This window comes from Melanotaenia boesemani, chromosome 23 (genome assembly GCF_017639745.1).
Source record: "Melanotaenia boesemani isolate fMelBoe1 chromosome 23, fMelBoe1.pri, whole genome shotgun sequence".
Classification (NCBI taxonomy): Eukaryota; Metazoa; Chordata; class Actinopteri; order Atheriniformes; family Melanotaeniidae; genus Melanotaenia; species Melanotaenia boesemani.
The window spans coordinates 12750709-12773953 of NC_055704.1; the positions used below are offsets into that span (position 1 = coordinate 12750709).

Genomic DNA, 23245 nt, shown 5'->3' on the forward strand with positions numbered 1-23245 from the left:
TTCATCAATCATTTCCAGTTTTACTATTCAGAAAGTTGGTGGTGACTTTTTAAACCAAATTCCCACTTCCATCAAAAACCCATCAGAGCCATGAAAAGTTCAAACATCAAGCTTCTTTGAATTTATATGCCTTTTTCAATCAGTGTATCTGGCTGCCACCCGGCTGAGCGATGCTGGCGGTGTAGTTTTTTTCCCCTCTTTTAATTAGATGACGGCCTGTATAAGCACTCATTGTCGTCACTGTCAGATAATTACCCCTTACTTTAACTAGCGTTGACTAAGTGTTTATGCAGTGTTGGTTTGCTCTGGCATCGGCCCTCCTACCATTTAAAAGGGACTAAAGCTGTTTAACAGCTTCGGCTCGCTATCTTAGTGAGACACAGTGGGTGGGTTGGTCCTGACAGAGTGTCAGTTGACTGTCAGATGTCCACATCTACCAACATTACAGCTCCTGGTTAGTTTTAGTTTCATAAATCCTTTGAGGACATCTGAAGTCACGGCATTTCTCTCTAAAACTGTCTGTATTTTATGACCGGTTTCACACATTTAGCACAGTTTTCAGCTGTTGGAAATTTTTTCCTTCATGGTGAGACCAGCTGTAGTAGAATCAAGCTGTGCATATGTTAGAAAAACAACGTTAAAGAACCAGCAAGGAAGAAAATATTAAGGTCATGTGAACCTTGCTAACCCCTCACATCAGTGTGTGTGTTCAACATGTCAAAGCCAGCTCTGGAAAAATAAACTCCACTGCATTTATTTTTCTTGTCACACAAAGTGCTTCTAGTTCTGACTGGAAACAGCTGAGTCCAGACTGATGCACTGGTCTCTAAGGACAAGCTGCTGTTGCACGGCAAGCTTGTTGCCTGATATGCCAGCATCCTTGGTGTGTGTGTGTGTGTGTGTATGTGAAGTTTAGCCTTTGTCTCATTCAGTTACTAAGCCCATTGATCCAGCACCTGCTCTGACCACAGAGGGTCCAGCCAGCTTGGGATAATGAAGTTTGAGGAAGCATGGTTGCTTAGAGTGTGGGTGCATGGGGAAGGAAACATCTGACACACTGTCATAAAAACACACACAAAGATGGGTGTGTGTGTGTGCATATAAGAACACTGTGGGAGGTTAAAGGAATAGTGTGTTTGAGCATTTTCAGCACTGTGTTTTCATTAGGATCTGTTAATAAACGTTTTCAAAAGCAGGAATTTAAAAACAGATGCAGAAGCCACTTTTTTTCCACTGTAACTGCTTAAGTAATCCATTATAACTGTATGTGCTTGCAGTTCTTGGTTGTATAACACATTCAGAATCAACACAATCTGGAAATCCAGAAATCAAGGCTGCAGTTTATTTAATGTTTCTTAGCTGAGTAAAGTAAACTGAACCATCCAGAGAGATACATGCAATAAATGACATCTGAACACATGAAACAACAATTGTTTTGCTTAATTTGCATACCTCATAATGTGGGAAAGTGAACAATGACAAACTTGATTAATTTCTTGAGAAAGATATTAGAAAGACTTCATTCTGACAACATGATCTTTGAATTCTGGAAACCATCAATTAGCCAGGTCCCACCTCCCATCACGGTAGCAGCAGCTGTCAGCAGAAGCTTCTTCTTTGTTTGGGTCCTTAGACGACGGTCCTGGAGTCATAAGTGTGTTTCTAACCGGTGGGTCGCTGCCTGTCTGGTGAGTGGACAGCGGCCAACTGAACAGCTGCTGAAACCAGCATGAAATCAGCATCTGCGAACATCTCAAATGGTCAGCAAACATAATGAAGTCTTTTTCTCCAAATCCTTGCTCCAAATGCTCAAAAAAAAAAAAAAAACTTAAATTTTAGTTGATCCATAAGGGTGGTGCCTAACAAGATTTTCTGCTTTTCATAGTCATCTACAGTGATACACTGAAGCATCATGTGAATCGAGTTTTACATGATACTTCACAGAAGTAAAGAGGACAGTTAGGACGATTATTAGAGAAAAAGACACTTAATCTCTGCATTTTCTAAGATTTTTTTTTCCCATAGTGTGTAAATGTGCAGCATCATGGATTTCTAAGTTATAGTAGACGTATGGAGTGAAGTCTATACAATCTAAAAGCTATGCAAACTTTTACTTTTCTTATTCAGCCAGCGAAGAGCTTCTGAGTACTTAGTCCTCATAATTACAGGGTTAAACAGTATTACCTCTCCCTGACCAGTGGGCTTTTGGAAAAGTACTATGATGAATAGTAGTAGTATGAATAATTAACACCTCTTTTTCCTGTTCTCTCCATCTATCTGACCTAATTTGCTCCTATGTTGAATGAAATGCAAAAGTCTTTGACCCTCCGTCTCTTTGCTGTTACTCCGCATTACATTTCTACATTTACATCCTGTAACTACTCTCCATTAAGTCTAAAACGTCATATGATTGTGTCTGTGAAACTAAAAAAAAGCTGCCTCTGCTACTATTTTTACTCAAAATGAGTTATGAACAGCCTATGAATCCCATCTTAGATCTTTAAAATCCCCGGTCTTTCATACTAATTGCATTAATGCAGGTAGAGGGTAACACAATAGTACAGCAATGTACATCAAAAGATCAGATTTCTATAGTAGTTGTTTGCAATAATGCAACAATAAGTATTTTTGTTTTGGTCAGTGAAACATCTACATAGATGCAAATTGAATTTCTTACATTTTAGACTTGGTTACAGCTTATGATTTAGTCTTATCATAGAAGAGAATGGTGATGGAAAATTAGGATGCATCTTTTTTTTTATAGGAAAATGTTGTTGTTTTTTTCCTCTGTGTTTTGCACAAGTTCTTATTTCATCCCTCAAATTGTTCCTTGGTCCTTTTAGATTTTCTGTAGATGCAATGAGTAGATTTGATGCTCTTTTCACCTTTAAATATTTGAATAAAACTACTAAATGCATTTGATGTAAAACTTCAAATGCATTTTGTGGATTAAGGATCTCAGTGTTTATGTGCATCTCTCTCATGCTGCAGCACACTCTGCATTTCCTTCTTCCATGTAATACCTAACTTCTAACCCTTCTGACTGTGCAGTTTCTCAAAGATTTACAGATGTGTGAAGGATATGCATCAATGTTTTTCAATCAAGAAAAATATTCTTTTTCCTTTTTTCCCTTAAAAGAATAATGCTCAAACACAGGAATAACAGGCAAGGATGCCCAAATAGGCCAATTCAGCAGAAAATATTAAGCCTTGCCACGCTAATCCTTCTCATTATAGACAGACATCATTAGCAAACCACAGAGCACTTTCTCATAGTACAGATGACTGTGCAGTTTGACTTTGGGTGTGTGTATGTGTGTTTGTTTAGCTTCTAGCGACCTCAGAAAAGGGTGTCAGGAAAAATAAAAAGTAAAAAAAAAATAAATAAATAAAAAGCACTTGTCAAAACCTTATATGAATTGTGTGCAGCAGGAATGTAACATCTGTCAGCACAAAGCTGTACAAGTTAGGAGAAAAGACACTGAATCAGCTCCATCTTATTGCTTTCAACTTGTAGCGCTGAATGTTTAAAGTCTCATGGATCATATTTAGATCAGCTATTGGCAGCTTTAGAACTCATACCACTTAGCTGTAGTTTTTCATCATTTAAGGAACTGTTAGCATATTCTTTCATAAGTAATTAGCAGACTGAGCCAATATTACATGCTGACAGCAAATGCTGCAGATGTTTTTGCAGTGCTAACTAATCAGAATTTAGGCATTTGACATATGTGCTTAGCCGTAGCCATTAAAATTACTTGGTTTGGGGGATGAAAATATTATTTTCGGGTGCTAAAATATATAATTTCATTTAAAAAAGTGCTTCTCCAATATTTTACCAGTGCTATGTCCTGGAACAGTGAGGTTGCAGGAAATACCCTGCATACTAAAATAAAAAAAGGACACTAAAATGGTATCTTGAGTGTTGACAAACAATAGCTGTGTTGCACCAAACCGTCAGAATAACAGAGAGGGGCTGAAGCCTATCCGAGCAGCTACCAGGTGAAAGCTAACTCGGGTGCAACCAGCTCATTTTTTATCTACTAGTGGTTATGGCACTTCCACAGGCTACAGTTACCAATATAATCAATTTTGAGATTTAAATGAGTTTGATTAGGATTAAAAGATAAAATTGTCAAGTAAATTCTGAAAATGAATCTTTTCTGTTTTCATGTTCTTGTTTAAATGTTCAGCAAAGAAACCCCTGTAAAAAAGAACGACTTCATCTGTGCAACATGTGTGTTCAAAGTTCAAACTGTTTCTCCAGATTCTGACATTAAGAAGTAGCAAAACTAAATCTACACCTAAAAACATATTGGAGATGTACAGTTGTCATGAAAGCAGAAAGTTTGGGGAGTAAATTTAAATGTAAATTTACCAAAGGCGTGTCTAAAAGCTGCATAAGTTTTTTTTCTATGGCTGTTATCACATTTTGCACAGGACTTGGTAAGGTATCGGGATGTGATCTGATTATATTTTCAAAATCTTAGCCAGTTCATTCAGCCATCTATTTACAACAATGGATCCATTACAATTCGATAAAAGTGTACTGTATTTCCCTGCTATCTGAGGCCATGCCAGATGATATTCCCACGAAGCCTCCGGTGTGCCATTGGAGATGCTAGATCACCACTATATATATATATATACATATATATATATATATACACACTATCAGTCAAATATTTGGACACACTTTCCCTCTAAATTAAACAGGGTCAAAACTTTTGGGTTCTGTACCTGTGACACCATCAGGCACCACAGTCATTTTATGCTGTTTTATAATTGTTGTGAAGTCATACTGCAGAGTTTTGAGCTGCACTGGGTGTGCTGCAGTTTAGACCTAGTTGAATCTAGGGTTTCTCAGAGACTATAAAAGTACAGCAGCTTCATCTGGACCCCATCTGTTAGCAGCTTGCACAGCAGCCAGATGGGAGGAAAACAGCATGAGCCACTCATCTTCACTGGCCTGATGTTTCATCATCAACACAGCTCATTATTAATCTTTGCTTCTAATTGATCTTGATCCTAATTTTAGTCCTTGGCCCACGTTCCTGTAGGACTGCACCAACTTGCAGCTATTCCTCTGATTGTAGGTTTGGATACACTGGCTGTCATATGACTAACCTATCATGAGAGTCAGTTCTTCCTAAAATACAACAGCAAATAAGTGATGGGAGCTCAGGGCTACTGAAACAGCCATGATGTCATTTTCATAGCTGATCTTGCAGAAGAAGGAAGAAGCAGATATAAGTACAGCTCTACAGGGGATATAACATGTCCTCTCCTCTTGTTCACAATCTGGATCTCCTTAGCCTTTTAAAGTTCACACTATGAAAAAAAAAAAACATTTCCAGAAGAACCTCATATTTTTCATTTCCTTTGAACAACAACAACAATAAAATTTGAATAAATGGTTGAGGTGACAGTTAACAGTGTAGTTACAATAGTGAAATGGTCAAAATTGAAAACAGTGATGGGATAACAAAGACTTGAGATGACTCAGGCAGGTTTACTTCCACAAATGTTTAATAAAATCTGATAAGTCACTATAAGTTACCAAATGGTGAAGCAGGCTGTTAAAAGGTTATGGTAGAGTAGTTAGGTTGTGATCAGAGGATTGACTGTAAAAACATGTAAAAAATAGAAAATATCCTCTTTGTCAAGGGTTGGAATGATAACCAAACCAACCAGTGTTTGTCAGTCTTTATATATGAATCATAGTAGAAGTTATTTTCATTGTGTGACCCAAGCTAATGTCTACTGATAGTTTATGGCTTAATTAGTGCAAGAGATATCAAAGAAGCTGTAAAGACACAATTATATTCCCCATTCGTATATTTAGCAGGATCTTGGTGTATGACCCATTTTTAAGCTTATGGCTGCCCGTGAATGATCCCTCTCACACTGTGTTGACATTGCTCCCTCGTTGGCCGTCTCCTCTTTGTTTCCCTGCAAGCACCCATGATTTTTGTAGCAAGAGGCGTGTTCTTTTGTGCACACGTCGACCTTCTTGTATGTTTCTGGCATGAACAGAGTCACATGGGACTCGTTACACTCAGTTGTCGCTCAATTGGAAGCTTTTAATCACTCATTATAACTGAATGACATTGGCAGATGTTCTGTTAAGGGAGCAAAGAGCTGGCTTGTTAAATGAACACAGTGAAAGACTTTTAACCTTTGATCCAGCTCAGTTTGTTTGATGGCAACGTTCCAGCTGCAGTCTCATTGGGGTATTCTGACACCAAACTGAGGATTTTGCAATTTAGGAGTGAAAGTCACACCTTCTGTTTATTCCTTCTTTCTTGAAGTGGCCTCCTGCATGCATATTTTATTTTAATACTTAGCAGAACATTGTGATTTATACTGTTACAGTAGTTTTCTTCTCCCACCTCTCTGCCCTCAGTGAACCCAGCCTGCCTGGCACCTTTCTCAGCCACCAGCAGCGTGACATTACATGTATCAAAGCTTCAGCTTATCCCATGCATCACTTTCATTTCTCTCTGCCTGGCTGAAAAAGAGGCTTGTAGTTTGCTCAGCTTCACAAAAGACCAAGGCAGAGTTCATGACCGCTGTTGATGTATTTAACTCCAAACGTTTTGTTGACTCGTTGAATTGTCTTAGCTTCTGCCTATTGCATCAACTTTATACTGATCAAAAGTGACCAACGAGATCAAATATATTCAGGAAATCCAGCTTTCTCTGGTTGCTGCACTCACACACTGCATGCATCTGTTCTTTAAGGACTTTCTGCAGATGATCACAAGTAAATTGATATTTTTGCTTAGAACTCATGTCACATTTTAACTGCATGAAATGAAATTTTAGAAGTAATTGCTCCACTCGTTTCTTTTTACACATGAAAAGTGAGCATTTACTTAACATCCAAACAGTTTTTGACCTCAAAGGAAGAAATTAGCTCTGCCTTACTGGTGTTACGATTCAGGGGCACAAAATATAGGAGAAGAGGATATAAAAGTAAAGTACCTGCAGCACCGGATTTATCACCACAAACTGACCACATCTGACATTTAACGTCAGTGAAGGGCAGTTGTAAATTCTGCAGCTCTGTTTTATTCTACACCTGTGGAGGGGTGAGGGGTGGGTTAAAACAAGATGGTGAGCCACTGAATGATCAGTAAATCCTGAGTGAGTTGTGTCTATTCAATACAGAGAAGACCTCCAAAATCATATAGTTAGATTTTCAATTATGAGAAAATCGAAGGTTTAAGCAAAGAAACGGTTTTAAAACGATTTGCTCACAGATTAGTTTAACCAAAGGAAAAGAACATCTTTATTCACAGTGGACTTAGTTGGATATTTCTTTTTTTATTCTGTATTACCTGCTGACAGGTTAAACTGAGATGCCTCAGACATCAGCGGCGTAACCTCACTGACCCTTCAGACACGACTTACAGTCGAATCTGCCACCTGTCAACAGCAATAGTACCCATCATCTTGGTGACATGCAGCTTCTCAGGACAGGACTTTAACAAAATTTTCGTGAGATGGAGGCTTAAAACAGGCAAACTGTTATACCAGTTATTGTCCATTTAAAACCAGCAAGAAATACAATGGTCCCTTGTTAATCACTGGAGTTATGTTCTAAAAATAACCTGTAACAGGTGAAATCCGTGAAGTAGTCAGCTTTATTTTTTACGTTTCATGTTTTAAGGCTGTAAAACCCTTCACTACACACTTTATACACTTTTCTCAGACAGACATTTTCACACTTTATTCTCTTGTTTAAACACCTTCAAAGTTCAAACCTTCATAGAAAAATAAGTCCAGTATTATAGAATGGAAAAAAAAAGCATGCAAAATTGCACCAAAAAAAATCCACAAAACAGCGAGGCCACGAACATGGAAATATCCTCCGCCTATTAGTTCTTCTGTTTCTTATAATTAAATTAAGTTTTATCTGAAGAATAGTGAAAATGCTATGATATAATAATGATATCAGAGCTGGCCTTTGCAGGGATAATGTTCGCATATTGTGATTTAATAGAGTTTTAGAGCTACAGCTACATCATTTCAAAGCCATATTCAAAAGTGTTTGTTTTGTTTGTCTTTTTTTTGTGTGAGCCTGAGTTGTGCCAGATTACCATCTTCATTTATTCTTCACCAGTAACACAAATACTGATATTTACACATTTTAACAAATCTCACACGTGTTCCCTTTACTAGAACTCAAAAATGACTCAAACAGAACTTGTAGGTGCAGTGATCTACTGATTTCATTGTGGGTATGCAATTTTCTAGCAGAGGCCCAACACTCTTGACAACTCCTAAAGAATGTTTAAGTCTTGGGATTTCACTTTTAAGGTTTCACTAGGGGAAATCTTAACAGAAAACTGTGAATGCATGACACCAGCACATCATCTGTAAGCCATTTAATCTTTTAGTTTTGACTTTTTTGTTTTTGTGCTTAAATCCAACCCTTTCAAGCGTCTCCACTGCAGTTGTACACTGAATTTCTTCATGCTTCTTCTAATTATAAAGCCCATCTGAGAAACTCCTAGATGCCAAGTATTAAATATTTGCAGTCACAATGCAAGGCTTCTCTTGTTTCTTCTTATCAACTGTGGCAAAATATGCCGGCCATAAAAGAAAACAACACAGTAAGCATGAGCCAAATGGGTAACAGATAAAGTGATAATCAAATCCATCTTTGCTCTGCAATACATCATTTAGCATTTCTTTCATTACAGCATCATCAACTGAAGTGATAATGAGATCTGACTGAAAAGCAGATAAAAAAACATGTCAAAATCAAGACTGATGGGATGGGGCGATTGCTTGATCTCTTTAATACACACAGTCTGCATATGGAGTAGATGCCACACGGGGACCATCCAAGTTATTTGAGGTTGTAAACTTTATTATATAAATGGTTAGAAGCTTGTTTTGTCTGTGAATCCTTTGCTACCTGAGCTGAATCATTGTAGTTTATAATTCTTTCATTAAAAAACTTAAAATGTTTAGGTTTCTGTAAGAGCAAATATTAAATCTATGAGCCTAATAAATCTGAATGTATGACACTCAGTGTCAGGCTTGCACTGTAAGTAAATAATAACCACAAATCCCTAACTAGCAGTCATCAAAAATTTCAGACAGGTGTGGGATTACCTGTCCCTGTGATCAATATTGTTTAACAAATCCTCAGTTGATGCCAGATAAGATCAAGTTTTTTTTACCGTGGATTCTGACATGATGAGCAATGATGTCTGGATTAAGAGACAGATCCTTTAACCCAGTCTCCCCTCTGCCCATCAGTGGTCATAAAGCTGATTCGTCCTGATTCATTGGCTGTCAAAATATGTCTGCTTCGGATGCATCAACAGCAGTATGCCAGCGTGACAGAGGAACGAAACCAAGGGAAACACAAGTGTCAACCCAACGTTTGGAGGGGAAGAATTGATGGAGAGGTCATTGGTGATGAGAGAGCTTGGTTGTTCGGAATAGCTGAAAAGCTAAGCGGCTGCAAATCCTGACAGTTTAGATAAGCAATTTGAGCTACAATGTCCTTCAGGTCAAACATCGGGTGTTTATTTGAATTAAGCAAATTATTCTCAGATTCTCTTTTCTAAACCTGTTTTCTGAAATCAGGAAAGCAGTAACACTCTGAATACACACTGGAAGGAAAGACTACAAGGACTACAAGGTGGCATGTGTTTCCCAGTGAACATGAAGCATTTTCATTAAAAAAAAAAAACCTTCAATTATTGAGACGTCTACAAGACACTAATGCCTGCTTTTCCAGTCCTATCTTAAGGAAGGTTGTTTTCTGTCCCATGTAAAGTGGTCATTGAGGTGTTGGCCCACTTGTATTTGATAGTTGCATCTAAGGGATACAACTTTCCAATTCTATAATACATCTGTCACTTGATACCTTTAGGGAGGCCCAGAAGGCCACAACACACTTCTCGTAGGACAAAAAAAAAGGACTCAAGCTGTAATCATAAAGTTTTAGCCAGTGTTTATTTTGTAGCTCCTAAGTTTTACTGACTTGTAAAGACAAAGTGGAGAGTAGAAATGTAACTTATAATTAACTAAGTCAGCTTAATGTCTTTTATCTGTGTCTGGAGTAGAAATGTCTTGACACCATCTGTTATGAAGTCAACAACAAACATCATTATTCCCTACCCCCCCACATTCATTTTTGTTAAAATTTATTTATTTATTAAAACATGACATCCTGGTTTATCAAAGAAACCCATACATCATCAGAGGCAGTGAGGACAAGAGAGAACGAAAATAACAGAGCAAGAGATAAAACACAACTCAACATCCGAATGACTTTTACTGACTGGAGAGAGCTCAGAGGATCACAGGATGCAAGCTAGAAAGTGAACTGGCCTTTATCAGGGGCGCCAAAGTGCAAAAAATGCCAAAGTTTAGTGCTGCTTCTGTAATGTTACATCATAAAACTAAAGGATAAAAGAAAATCATATTTTGATATAGACAAAATACACTTGTTTCTGAAATATTTAACATATTTAGTAACATAAGTACAGTCAGCTTTAGCAGTATTTCATACATATTGTACAACTCAGATTTTTTTTTTCTCTCTTAGTTGGCTGCTATCAGTTTTAGTCTTCCAAGGTTTCTATTTAGTTGGTCTCTTTTATTATTTTATTATTTATTTTATCTTTTATTATTCTTTTTTTTTTTTTTTTTTGCTAAATTATGAAAGAAAGTCACATCAGAATGTGCAATTTGGTCCTAAACCCTGTGCAACTCAGCCACGGTGCCTCTGCCGCTATGTTGGTTGGAACATGATATTTTGATTTGTTGCGCGGCTCCATAAATGAAACATAGTGTAATTGAAAGTGATTATCACAGAAGTTCAACACCTCCTTCTCATTATTTTTCCAAGCTATTGCAAGTTTCCTTCCCTCAGCCCGTGTTTAACATGCAGCCTGCCTGTCAGTTTTCAAAATGCAACCTCTTTCTCCTGCTTTAAGTAGCTACTTCATGATTTGGTGAAGTGTGCTTAATTTAAATGCCCTCTCGCTGAATTGCTTTTAATGACTTATGTGGATCTGAATAATGCCAGTCTGTATTGGAAAAATAAATTATGTCGGTTTCTCTAAAAGCTGTTACTGGATGCCACAAAGCCAAACCGCCCACCAAACTAGCATTTAAACATCACCAGAAACCTGCAGAGCATTAATGCCCTGGCCGTCATCAGTGCCTTCAAACATTATTCCACTTGTTTATGTAATTTTGGAGATAATGTGGAGTAAAAACAAACAGCAGCTTTGTCTGAAAGCCTGAGTAATTCTGGCTGGAGTGTCACTTGGAGGCTCAGGCTTTCTTCAATGATGTTGGTCGGTTTTTAAAACTAAAACAGAAATCTGTCTCCAACATAAGAGATTTACCGCCTGTTTATAAGTTTACCCCTTTTAGTATTAATCAGCTATTAAACCAATCTTCAAACACACACATAAATAAAAACACACTGCCTGTGGAACTGACTCGATGTGCTTCAGTGTGGCCTTTGTTGTTGTAAATATTTGCAGCATAAATGAGTCTCCTCTTGATAAAAATCATTTTCTGCCACAGACGGTATTCTCTGTGGCTGTCTGCTGCTTATTTTGGCAAAAAAGTCCTGCATCCATCACCCTCATGCTTAGTCTTATTAAAACTGGAGTAATGAGCATTCACAAATGCTGCTCAGCACATGTCTCTCCACATACAAACTTCTGAGAATGTGTGTGGGTTAATTAAACAATCAAGCACCAGTGTCAGTCTGTGTGTGCAGCATGTGGGCAGAGAATATGGAAGCCCACATATGAGCTTATTTGGTGCCTGATGGGAAACAAAAATGCGTGTGGTGTTTTGAAGTGGAAGGTTGCGGTTTTGTTAGGCAGATGGAGAAGGTCTGTGTGTGAATTCATGAACCAACCATATGTGATGAGGTTTGTACTTAACAGTGTGGACCTGTTGCACCATGGATGACTTGTTTTGTAATTTGGTTCCAAAAACAAATCTAAAACCAGTTCCTTTCTTTTTTCATATGTAAAACAGCAGAATGTATTTATAGAAGCAGCTCTGATTGCCCGGAGTTTCTTAAGGCTCTGGATGCTGTAGGGCTGTCGTGGCTGACATGCCTCTGCAGCATTGTATGGACATTGGGGACAGTTCCCCTGGACTGGCAGACTGGGGTGGTCGCCCCCCTCTTCAAAAAGGAAGACCGGAGGGTGTGCTCCAACTACAGGGGATCACACTTATCAGCCTCCCTGGTAAGATCTATTCAGGGGTCCTAGAGAGGAGGGTCTGTAGGATAGTTGAACCTCGGATTGAGGAAGAGCACAGTGGTTTTCCACTGGTCCACTGGCCTCAGGATTGGGTCTCTGCTCTTTGCGGATGATGTGTTTCTGTTGGTTTCATCGGGCCATGATCTTCATCTCTTGCTGAAGTGATTCGCAGCCAAGTGTGAAGCGGCTGGAGAAGCTTGGTGATCCGGGTAGGGCTCAGAGTAAAGTCGCTGCTCCTCCACATTGAGGGGAGTCAGATGAGGTGGCTTTGGAATCTGGTCAGGATGCCTCCTTGACTCCTTCCTGGTTAGGTGTTCTGTGAATGCCCCACTGAGAGGAAGCCCCAGGGAAGACCCAGGACACGCTTTACAGACTACATCTCTCGGCTGGTCTCGGAATGCCTCAGGATCCTCCCAGATGAGCTGGTGAATGTGGCCGGGAGGGAAGTCTAGGTTTCCCTGCTTTAGGCAGCAGCCCCTGTGGCCCAACCCCAGATAAGCAGCAGAAAATGGATGAATGGATGGCTCTAATTGAATACTCAAAACATAATCTAAAATTTAAAATACCTAGCATAATCCTGCACTTATTTTCCAGGATATTTTTGCTATGTGGAACACCAAGCTGAGATTGAAATCGTTCTTTTACTGATCAGTCACATCACTAAAACTGACAGGTAAAGTAAGTAACGTTGCTTATGTTGTCAGAGTGTAATGTTGTGCTGGGAAAACCTGCATCCTGGCATTCAGATGGATGTTACTTTGACTTGACTTGATCTAAATTTACATTTTGGTATCAGATGTCCTATAGGCAGGACATGACAAGTATGTATTTTACTCAGTCCCCTTCCAAGTACCTACATGTTTTACACCATTGGAAAGCTAAGATTCTTGAGATTTGTATAATGTATACCACTGGCTACAATCAGAACTGCAGGTTCAATACACACTTATTTCAGACCAGTTGCAAATGCAATTTATCTTTTGCAATTTATACTATTCTCTAGTAATAAAATTGTCTTGTTTCATCAGCGGGGGTCCAGTTGAAGTAGTTCAGTAAAATAAAAACATTTTGGGAAAAAATGACTAGATTTTAATAGATATAGATTTTTTCAGACCACTCACCCCAACAGTACTCCCCAACAGGAGCGGCCTATCCCAGCATGACAGACAGCAGCTCACAAAAAAGACTGAGCTCTAAAGGGTGTGACGTGGCCTGTGGCCTCCAAACTCCGCAGATACCACTCTGATTGCATCTGATGGCATCTGTTGGAAGCCAGCCCATCCATGAAAGACCCTACTCCACAACCCACTGGATCCAAAGGATCAATACACCAGGCCATCTTTATTAATACCTTGTCCAAACCCTTACTTATTAGAACCACATTTTGGCCACATGAGGAGGACCTAAACAACATGAGCCGTGTTCGGTAAACAGTATTTGATTGCTAGCTCACTCACCCCTTTCTTCTCTGTTTTTTGGTGGAGGGTCATCGAACAGTCACCATCAGTCTTGGGCAACCACATATATTATACAATGACTTATCATCCTTTTCATGTGTGTTGTCTGATTGAATTTAGAATAATCTGTGGAGTAATTTTATCTTAAGATATCTTAAGAGTTTACTCAATAGTAGGTATTGAACAGATTTTAGATAAACCCTCTGTATTAAGTCTTTTTCATATCATTTGTGCCTATTATTAAGCATTATATGTAAGTGTATTACCACGCACTGAACTTTGCTTTAAAAAATGTTAAAATGTTTAAAGATCTCCATGTGCTGTCTTTTTGTTGCCTTAAGACAGAGAAAATTCCTCACAAAGACATCTATTATTAAGCCTCCTAAGAGAAGACAGTGAGAGGATCAGTGAGTGCCCAGTCAGTCTTGGTGCAGATATGACTCATTATCCTGCTTTTACAAAATGTCCTTAAGGTTATTAAAGAGCGACATGGACACTGAGTAAGCAAGCGTTATAGAGTGTGAGCTGTGTGTGTGTGTGTGTGTGTGTTGGGGGGGGGGGGGGGTTACAGCTTATGAATCATCATTGCCACTGGACGTCTAGCTGAGTTGCCCAGCCCGCCCCATGTTGTGTCCCTGACACACTGTGCTGAAACAGAGCGCTTTGACCTTCGACCTTGTCATAAAAGGCCTCCTGAGGGTGTTGGCTGCTGGCCGTCATGCTAATGAAGCAGCCCGCTAGCCGCTGTCAAGAAGCCAAAAATCCCCCTAATAGCCTCAAACTCAGAGGGCCTTTGTGGAACTGATACTAGTTTATAAGGTTAGCAGCTGCTGAATACATTACAGAAAGCCTCAAATGGACCACACTGACTTATACATGGTGCTTATTTAAAAATCTGGTGTGTGAACGTGTAACATATTTGTTCTTGTATGAATCCATATTATATTTAACAGAATTTCTAATGGATTCCTGCCACTGACTGGTATTAAGTGTGTTCACGAGTGTGTGCCTTCCTTCAGTGTGTGTACATCAAATGCACAGTGTTGTGTAGGTGGCTGCATGCTGTGGTCAGTATGCCATGCAGCCAGGTCCCAGGGTTATGCGGGGGTCGGATAATAACTACACAATGATGTGCTTTATGGGTAATAATGCTGATCTGCCCCTTCCACTGCACCCTGTGCCCCTAGACATTTTGGCTTGTTGAATGTTAAGTGTTGTCACATTCTCACTGTGTCTGTCCTTTGTGCTGACTGTCTGCCATCTTCTCAACAGATCGAGAATGTGGACGCTTGCCTCAGTTTCCTGGACGCTAGAGGAGTAAATGTACAAGGGCTCTCAGCAGAAGGTAAGACGTATAAACAATCCGCAATTCAAAACCTAATAAAACTCTTAACTGAATCAAGAATGTAACAGCAGAAGAATCTATCTGTTGTAATTTTTTGACCTGGAAAATCCCCCTTGGCTCCAGCAACACCCAACCATTGCTGGATAGCTTTCCATTTCTTTAAAGTTCCATAAAGTCTTCAGAAAACTGGTTAAAGCCTATTTCCAAGACGTACTATTATACTTCACAGGAATGGAATTTACCACGTTGGTATCGTGACAGGGTACACAGCTTTCACTACTGCAGAGTAGGCAGTCATTAGGGTATCAAGAGTGGATTGTGGGAGGATTAAAATGTGGAGAGAAGGATGGTCTTCCTGACCATCAGGATACACAGAACATTTAAATGACAGCCATAGACTACATTGAAAATTGTATTAGTATGCCAGCATTGAAACTGCTTCATCTGAACTCTCCAGGACCATTTTCAACAGTCCATCAACAACATGGTTTCCATTATGTTTTTGATGTGCATTTAGAGGATGTAAATGATAAAAAGTTTAAAATCTAACACCCAAAAAAGTTTTTTTTTTTTTTTTTTACTTTGGCTGAGATGGTTTCTGTTTCATTTAAAGACTTGATGTGCAAACCACATCTGACCTTGCAAAGTTTAAGATGACGTGACTCACCAGCTCTTTCTAGTTTGGGCCGCCAACCAATAAATGCTCCACTGATGAAAATCTTTCCATGTAATATCTCAGATAATCCCAGAAATTAAAGTAATATCCTTCCACGTTCTCCTCATGGGCCCCCCTCTCAAGCCAGGCCTAGAGGTGGGGCATGGAGGTGAGCGCCTGGTGGCCGGGCCTTTGCCCATGGGGCCCTGTCGGGCTCAGCTCGAAAGGGTGACATGATGATCGACTTTGTAGTCGTATCATCGGAATTGCGGCTGCATGTCTTGGACACTCGGGTGAAGAGAGGGGCGAAGCTGTCAGCTGATCACCACCTGGTGGGGAGTTGGCTCAGATGGCGGGGGAGGATGCCTGTCAGACCTGGTAGACCCAACGTGTTGTGAGGGTCTGCTGCATAAGTCTGGCAGAGTCTCCTTTCAGAAAGAGTTTCAACTCCATCTCTGGCAGAGCTTCGACCATGTCCTGGGTGAGGCAGAGGACATTGAGTCCGAGTGGGCTGTGTTCCCTGCCTCTATTGTTGAGGCGGCCAACTGGTGTTGTGGCCGTAAGGTCGTCGGTGCCTGTTGTGGTGGAAATCCCCAAACTCGTTGGTGGACACCAGCAGTGAGGGATGCTGTCAAGCTGAAGGAGGAGTCCTATTGGGCCTTTTTGGCCTGTGGGACTTCGAGGGCAGCTGATGGATATCGGCAGGCTAAGCGGGACATGGCATTGGCGGTCACTAAGGCAAAAACTTGGGCGTGGGAGGAGTTCAGAGAAGGCCATGAAGATTGACTTCAGGACAGCTTCGAGAAGATTCTGGTCCACTGGGAGGGAGAAGCAGTGCTCCATCAACACTGTGTACAGTGGGGATGAGGGACTGCTGACCTTGACCCGGGACGTTGTGGGCTGGTGGAGGGAACACTATGTAGACTTTCTCAGTCCCACCAACACGTCTTCCAATGAGTAAGCAGTATCAGGGGACCCTGAAGTCTGTGAGGTGGTTAAAAAGCTCCTCTGTGGCAAGCTCCTCTCTTCAGGGTCTTGGAGGGGGTATGGGAGTTTGTTCAACCAGTCTACATGTACTTTGTGGACTTGGAGAAGGCGTTTGACCATGTCCCCCTGGGACTCCTGTAGGGGTGCTCTGGGAGTATGGAGTGCCGGACCCCTTTCATTAGCTGTCCGGTCCCTGTACAACCGGTGCCAGAGCTTGGTCCGCATTGCCGGCAGTAAATTAGATTTGTTTCCAGTGAGGGTTGGACTCTACCAAGGCTGCTCTTTGTTTCAAATTCTGTTTTTAACTTTTATGGACAGAATTTCTGAGTGCAGCCTAGGCTTTGGGGGAATCCAGTTTGGTGGCCTCAGGATTGGGTCTCTGCTCTTTGCGGATGATGTGGTTCTCTTGGCTTCATTGGGCAACAATCTTCAGCTCTAGGTGGCGCAATTCGTAGCCAAGTGTGAAGCGGCTGGGATGAGAATCAGCACCTGCAAATCTGAGACCATGGTCCTTAAGCCGTGGTCAAATAAAAACGTGGTTTATTAGCTGGTCTAACAGCAACAAAGATACATGTCATATTGTTTGAATGTCTTTTTTTTATTATTATTATTAATGCCATTTGTCTTTTCACCATATTCTTTATTCTTGTCTTTATTTGTTTTAATTTAAACATTCTGAAATAAAAAGAAATTGGTTAACAAAACAAACAAACAAAAAAAAAATTAAGCTTCAGCACATAACATTAGTCTACCTCAGAGGCCTCAGTCTACCACTTCACATGTTACTGAAACTCAATTCACTAATTCACTATACATAATAGAAATAAAGCTATACTATCATATGCTAATCTGGAGGGCAAACTGTTAGTATTCTGTATTTCAATGTAAATAATGCTTTTTCCCAATCCTAGTTTTATACAAATTTGACAATACACCTAATTTCCTTTTTTGAGGTCCAGAGCCACATGCATGTTGAATAAAATGTTGCTTATTGTTGAAGTTGTTTGTATCTATTAAAGTTAATACACATATGCACATGTAGAGGCACTTCTCATGTATTTTAGCAAAAGTGTTTTCAGCTCTTTTTAAGGACCTCCTCTTTCCTTGAGTCCATGTTTCTGTTATTCATTTTGCTCCCCTTTAAACATTAGAGGCAAGTGTGGCCTTGACCCCTCAAAGAACAGAAATAGTCTAACATCCTGACACACTGACCGGCAGCTCTAAATTTTGTGACCTCCCCCCTCACCCCCCCAGTACAGCTCTAAAAACAGCAAAGTGACTCTCAGGGCCTGGAATTTCAAAGTGGGTATTTAGATATATGGGCTATTGGGTTACCCTGCTCGTTGCTGCTGCTGATGCATTTCATTATGGCCTTCCTTCAATCCATCTTTCCCTTTTTCTGTTTGTGTGTTGAACGACATGGCCACATTCACCCTCTCGTGTCTGATTGAATTTGCTCAGGCTTTCCTGGCATATGCAGCCTTTATGTTTTTACAAGGCATTGGAATTAAATAAAGCAGAATATTTGAGGTGCATAGAGGAACCCAGAACCTACTTATAGCAATAACCTCTTTAGAAGATCCGCTTGCATTTCTCTTGTGGGAAGCTGTAAACCAGAGTCCGGATAAAACTCATCTTATTGAAGAGTGCTTTGGGTCCTCCACAGACTTTTCCACTGAGGGAGGTTACAAGCCATAATAAAATCAAATCAAAGCATTTTTTATGCAAGAAAGCCAGCAGTGGCAAATGTCATCTGTACTAGAGCTTGTGACTAAGGTGGACAACAGATCAGATATATAGCTTGGGTGACAAGCATAGTTTTATGTTTTAGTCTATCCCTTTTTTAAATTATTGTTGTTATAATTCACTTCCAGCAAGAACAACTGGTATTCATATATTAAGATATATAAACCTACTACATATATTTATGGTCATGTTTATAAAGGCGAAACATCCACCTCCTAAAATGCACATAAAGTATATCAAACTGACAACATAAAATGTTTTACTGCCTGAAATGTGATAATTATCTACAGGAAGTTCAGTCTACTGTTTCCAGCCTTAAAAGCAGGTGTAAAGCCCCGAAACACACAGGTCCTGCAGCTGATAATGAGGAAATTCAGAGTCCTTGCAGAAGATCATTAAAGCGTTTTCCTCTGCAGGGTTTCTGCAACTGAGACATTTGCAGAACAGGCTCTTAATGGTTTATAGTACTTGCCAACAACCTACAGCATAACCTGCTCTCCACAGTGAAGATCTCAGTGGGTGCAATATTCTTTTTTTTTTCTTTTCTTTTAATGGGTCTGATTTCATTAGTGCCCTTTAAACACTCCTCAGTGTTGGATCAGCAGGGGATACACACTTGATCTGTGACCAAAACATGGAACCAAGGGTGAGGATAAGGGTTCAAGCTGAAGTTTAGTGTTTTTCCTTTAGCTTTTGGCTATAAAATAATCCTGAATGTGTAACATGAATCAGGTTGGAGAACAAAATGTTATGGAGCAGTTATAATCAAGACAGCTGTCACAAACATCAAAGAGCTTACCTAGATTTTTGTGACTCTTGGCGTTAAATGTTTAATATATAGTACATAATATATAGTATATAATTAATATATAGTTAAAATACCAGGATATTATTTTCTAAATGAGGATGAAGCTCTGGAAAACTGTGAAAGGAGTAATCTTCATAAACTCTGAAGGAATGACCCTGGATAAGCGGCGTACCTCTCCTCCAAGCCTCCCAGACCAGCCGTTCCTTTCTTTGGAATTGGTGGAAGCATGAGGATAACAAATCGTGGCTTTGGTTTGAGGGTCGAACTGTGGTGAGCCCGGTTGTATGTTAATGCATTTTTTAAAAAATGCACGTCAGTTCCACAGATTAATCTCTTCACATTAATGTGTTAAGCTCGACAGCACTGGTTTTTTTCACATTTTTCACATTGATCTAGCCTTTTTGTAAAATTAAGGACTTGACAATGCCTAAGAACAAACCTAAAGGTACACTAACTTGTGAGATGATTTCCAGTAACCTGTAATGAGACCAAGACTATCACATAGACCCCAAGAGCAACTTCTATCTTAGACTTATGCCATTTTATATTCCTTTTTCTTCTTTCTTGTACCATTTTACTTACATTTTCAGTCTACAGCAGCTTTGCTTGGTTAAATATGTATTACTATATTTTACTAATATATAGAAAACACTTCTGTTTTATCAAAAGGCCTTATAAAGGCCTGTGGGTGAAAATGGTAGATAACCATTTGGAACATAACCTCAAGAGAACAAACTTCCCTAACTTTACTTGATTGCCATGGATGGTTGAGAATGGATGTTTGGGCCTCAGCAGATTGAAAATTGGAATAAAAAGCCTTGCATCAGCCACTGTCCCTTTTCCTCTACTACTGTGTATCAGCTCTTTCTGAGCTACAGAAATTAGGCATTGATGGGGAAAAGTGCATTTTTTTTAAATGAACTCGCCACTGTTTCTTTCTTTCTTTCTTTCTTTCTTTCTTTCTTTCTTTCTTTCTTTCTTTCTTTCTTTCTTTCTTTCTTTCTTTCTTTCACTTTTTCAGCTTTTTTCAAGTTTTTGGCCTTTTTTCACTTTTTTATTTATTTTAACATATCAAATAGTTATTTTTTCCTTTAAAAATGAAAAATACACCACTGTTATTCTTGGGGATCTTGGGGCTCGGGGTACTTTGCTCTGGCCGCCCTGGACCACTGGTGCTGATCTTGGCCTGCCAGGGCCTGTTCCCCCTGGTCAGGACCTTCCTCTGCTGATCACCTGGGTCTCTAGGCTGCCCGAGTCTGCCTGTCATGAGTGTCACATTTGCAAGATCACACTCATCTTTGCTCACTCCTCATACTCTGCATGCCGACACAGTCACTGAGTTATCTAGTGGGTTTTTTTTTTTTCCTTTTTTTATGTGTGTGTCTTTGGTACTTTGGTTGTTGTTGTGATACATCTTGTTGTTGTCTTGGTTATTTTTCTTTAGGAATTCCCAATGACTGTCAGCTTAGTTTGCCTGTAAAAGCTGCAAGAAATTCTCTGTTGTGTTTCTGTACAAGTGTAGCAGATGGTTGTCTGGTGCTAGGTTGGATTGAAGGTTGTTGCCTTAATCTACTGTATCTTTGTCTCCTCTACCTTTCTTCCACTTTCCTTTTTACTTCTCCCCATTACTGTCCTTTCTTTCTGTCCCCTTCGGTCAGGTCCAGCAAAATTACATAAATTCAATAATACCAAAATTAGATAAAAACAATATATTTAAACAAATAAAGAAATTAAATATACTTTTTTTATGTGGTATCAGTTCTTCTGTTTTGCTGCTTTAATTCTGATAATAAAGACAGTGAAGTTCTTCTCATTTATTTTTTTTTTATCTTTTTTTTATAATTTCCAGTTCTTAAATCACCTGAAATATGTCATGTCTACAGTGTCTACAAACACCTGTCAATCAGTTATATTGTGGCTTAGCAGGGCTGCATAAAATTTCCGTTTTATATTTTTGGCTGTTTGGCCATCAGACCTCTGCCACTCAAATCAGCTCACATGTTCTAATGCTGTGCTTCACTTTTAATTTACCCAGCTGTTACTTAGTTTATGTAAGCAGATGTTTTGTCTGGACCCATGACAACTCCAGCAGTGTCTTAAATTAATGCTGTTCTGTATATGCTTTACATCATGCTAAGTACAGCTAAGTGACTGAACTGTATATAACAAACTCTTTGTGTCAGATACAGTACATCTGTAATCTACACCAGTTAATGCTTGTGTTCAATGTTATTACAGATTCTTATGTTTGCTGCACAACAGCTGTGCCTGAACTTTATCCCCATGAGGACATTTTCAAAAGTCAACATATGCTTGCTTTATAGTGTTTGAAAAACGCAACAGACAGTCTGGAAAATATTTATCTTAAGCGTGACAGGACACTGCTTGGGTCCTAGACAAATGAAAAACAACTTCAGCACCACTTTCACTTGCAGAAGTTTTTTAATTCCAAGAAAATGCTTTTGGCTCAACAGAGGGTAGATGCAGGGTAAAGCTGTAAATCACTTTATGCTGCAGCAATACATGGACGCAGTGGTGCACTCATTTAATGAAGTACTTATTTAATAACTCTTACAACTATTTAAATTTTGCTCCCATTTTGCCCTTTCAGAGATCAGGAATGGCAACCTGAAGAGCATCCTCGGCCTCTTCTTCATCCTGTCCCGCTACAAGCAGCAGCAGCAGCAACAGCAGCAGTACTACCAGTCCCTCGTGGAGCTCAGCCAGCAGACCAGCACCACTGCACCATCCACCAGCAGCCTCAAGACACAAGAGATGCAGTCCAGGTATGTTTAGCTGATGTACAGCTTCCAGGTGGTCCTGTTATAGTAATTTGGTGCTGATTTTGGCTGGATTTAGAAGTTAGAGACAATAGTGTTGCTGGTTTGATTAGTAGATTAGTTCTCTCATGTGAGTGGATTTATTACTTTTAGATGATTAATTAGGTTCAGTTTAAGCTTATTGCCAACAGAAAAATGGAGCGAATTACTGCTTAGTTGTGCTGGAAAAGAAGATGTTAGTCATTAAAATTCTGCCAATTAGCTTAAGAGGTTTTGACAAGGATGTACCAAGTTTTATGACAGCAGAGAAGAGATTTACATTTCTAAAGAAACTCTCTCATATTATAGTGGCGATTCTCTTATATCTACAGTTATGATGAAAACAATTGTCTTAGTTTAAAGACTAAACCCTGGTTTTTGTTTTACAGGTGATCAAAGAGAAAAAAATATTTATATAATATCTAATCTTTCTATTGTTCTGTGCAAAGCGAAGAGAACTAGTAATTGATTAATATAAATATAAGTTTAATGTTAATTTTAGGCTACATCCACATGGAGATGGAACTGATTTTGTTTTAAAGAAGTTTTCCATGAAGACAGAATTGTTTCCAGAAATGTGCGCATCACTGTAATACATATAACAGGCCTGTAAGCACCGCTGTAACGTTGCCACAGGAACACACCAAAAGCACAGAATACGACATGGAGCGTGTGCATAAACTTGTAAGCTGTAAGCAAATATATGAAGATGATAATGGAAAAACAAGTTGAAAAGGAAACATCGGTGTAAATTGTGGATTTTTTACAGATTTTGCAGTATCTTCTGAAGCATGAACACTTTGCACTGTAATCTGCCATTGTTTGCACATGATTGCACATGGCGGTTAAGAGAGAGGTGGGCACCATTGGTTCAGGAAAGATGTGCATGGGTTGTCTATTCTATTCTATTCTACAGTCATTTAGCAGACGCTTTTATCCAAAGCGACTTACATTTGAGAGGAAGAACAACACAAGCATGAATTCAAACAAGATGGGACGTCATAATTAAGTGATAGTCAGACCGCTTTTGAGTCCAGTTGGACCCAGGTGGGTTGTAAACACAGAAAACACAGAAACTAAATGGAGGCGATCCATGTGGATCAAGCATCCAAACGGTTAAAATCTTTAATTAGATGCTGGTTTTAATCTGTAGAAATGATGTGAT

General features: G+C 39.5%; 1 protein-coding gene across 1 annotated transcript in view; it reads left to right on the top strand.

Annotated features, from left to right (window-relative positions):
• The window catches only part of nav3 (neuron navigator 3), a 382473-nt gene that overhangs the window by 271776 nt on the left and 87452 nt on the right, over positions 1–23245 (top strand). Inside the window, exons 5-6 of the mRNA XM_041977344.1 lie at positions 14993–15065; positions 21873–22047. Coding sequence (XP_041833278.1) covers positions 14993–15065; positions 21873–22047 — 248 coding nt within the window. The remainder of the gene's footprint in view (positions 1–14992; positions 15066–21872; positions 22048–23245) is intronic.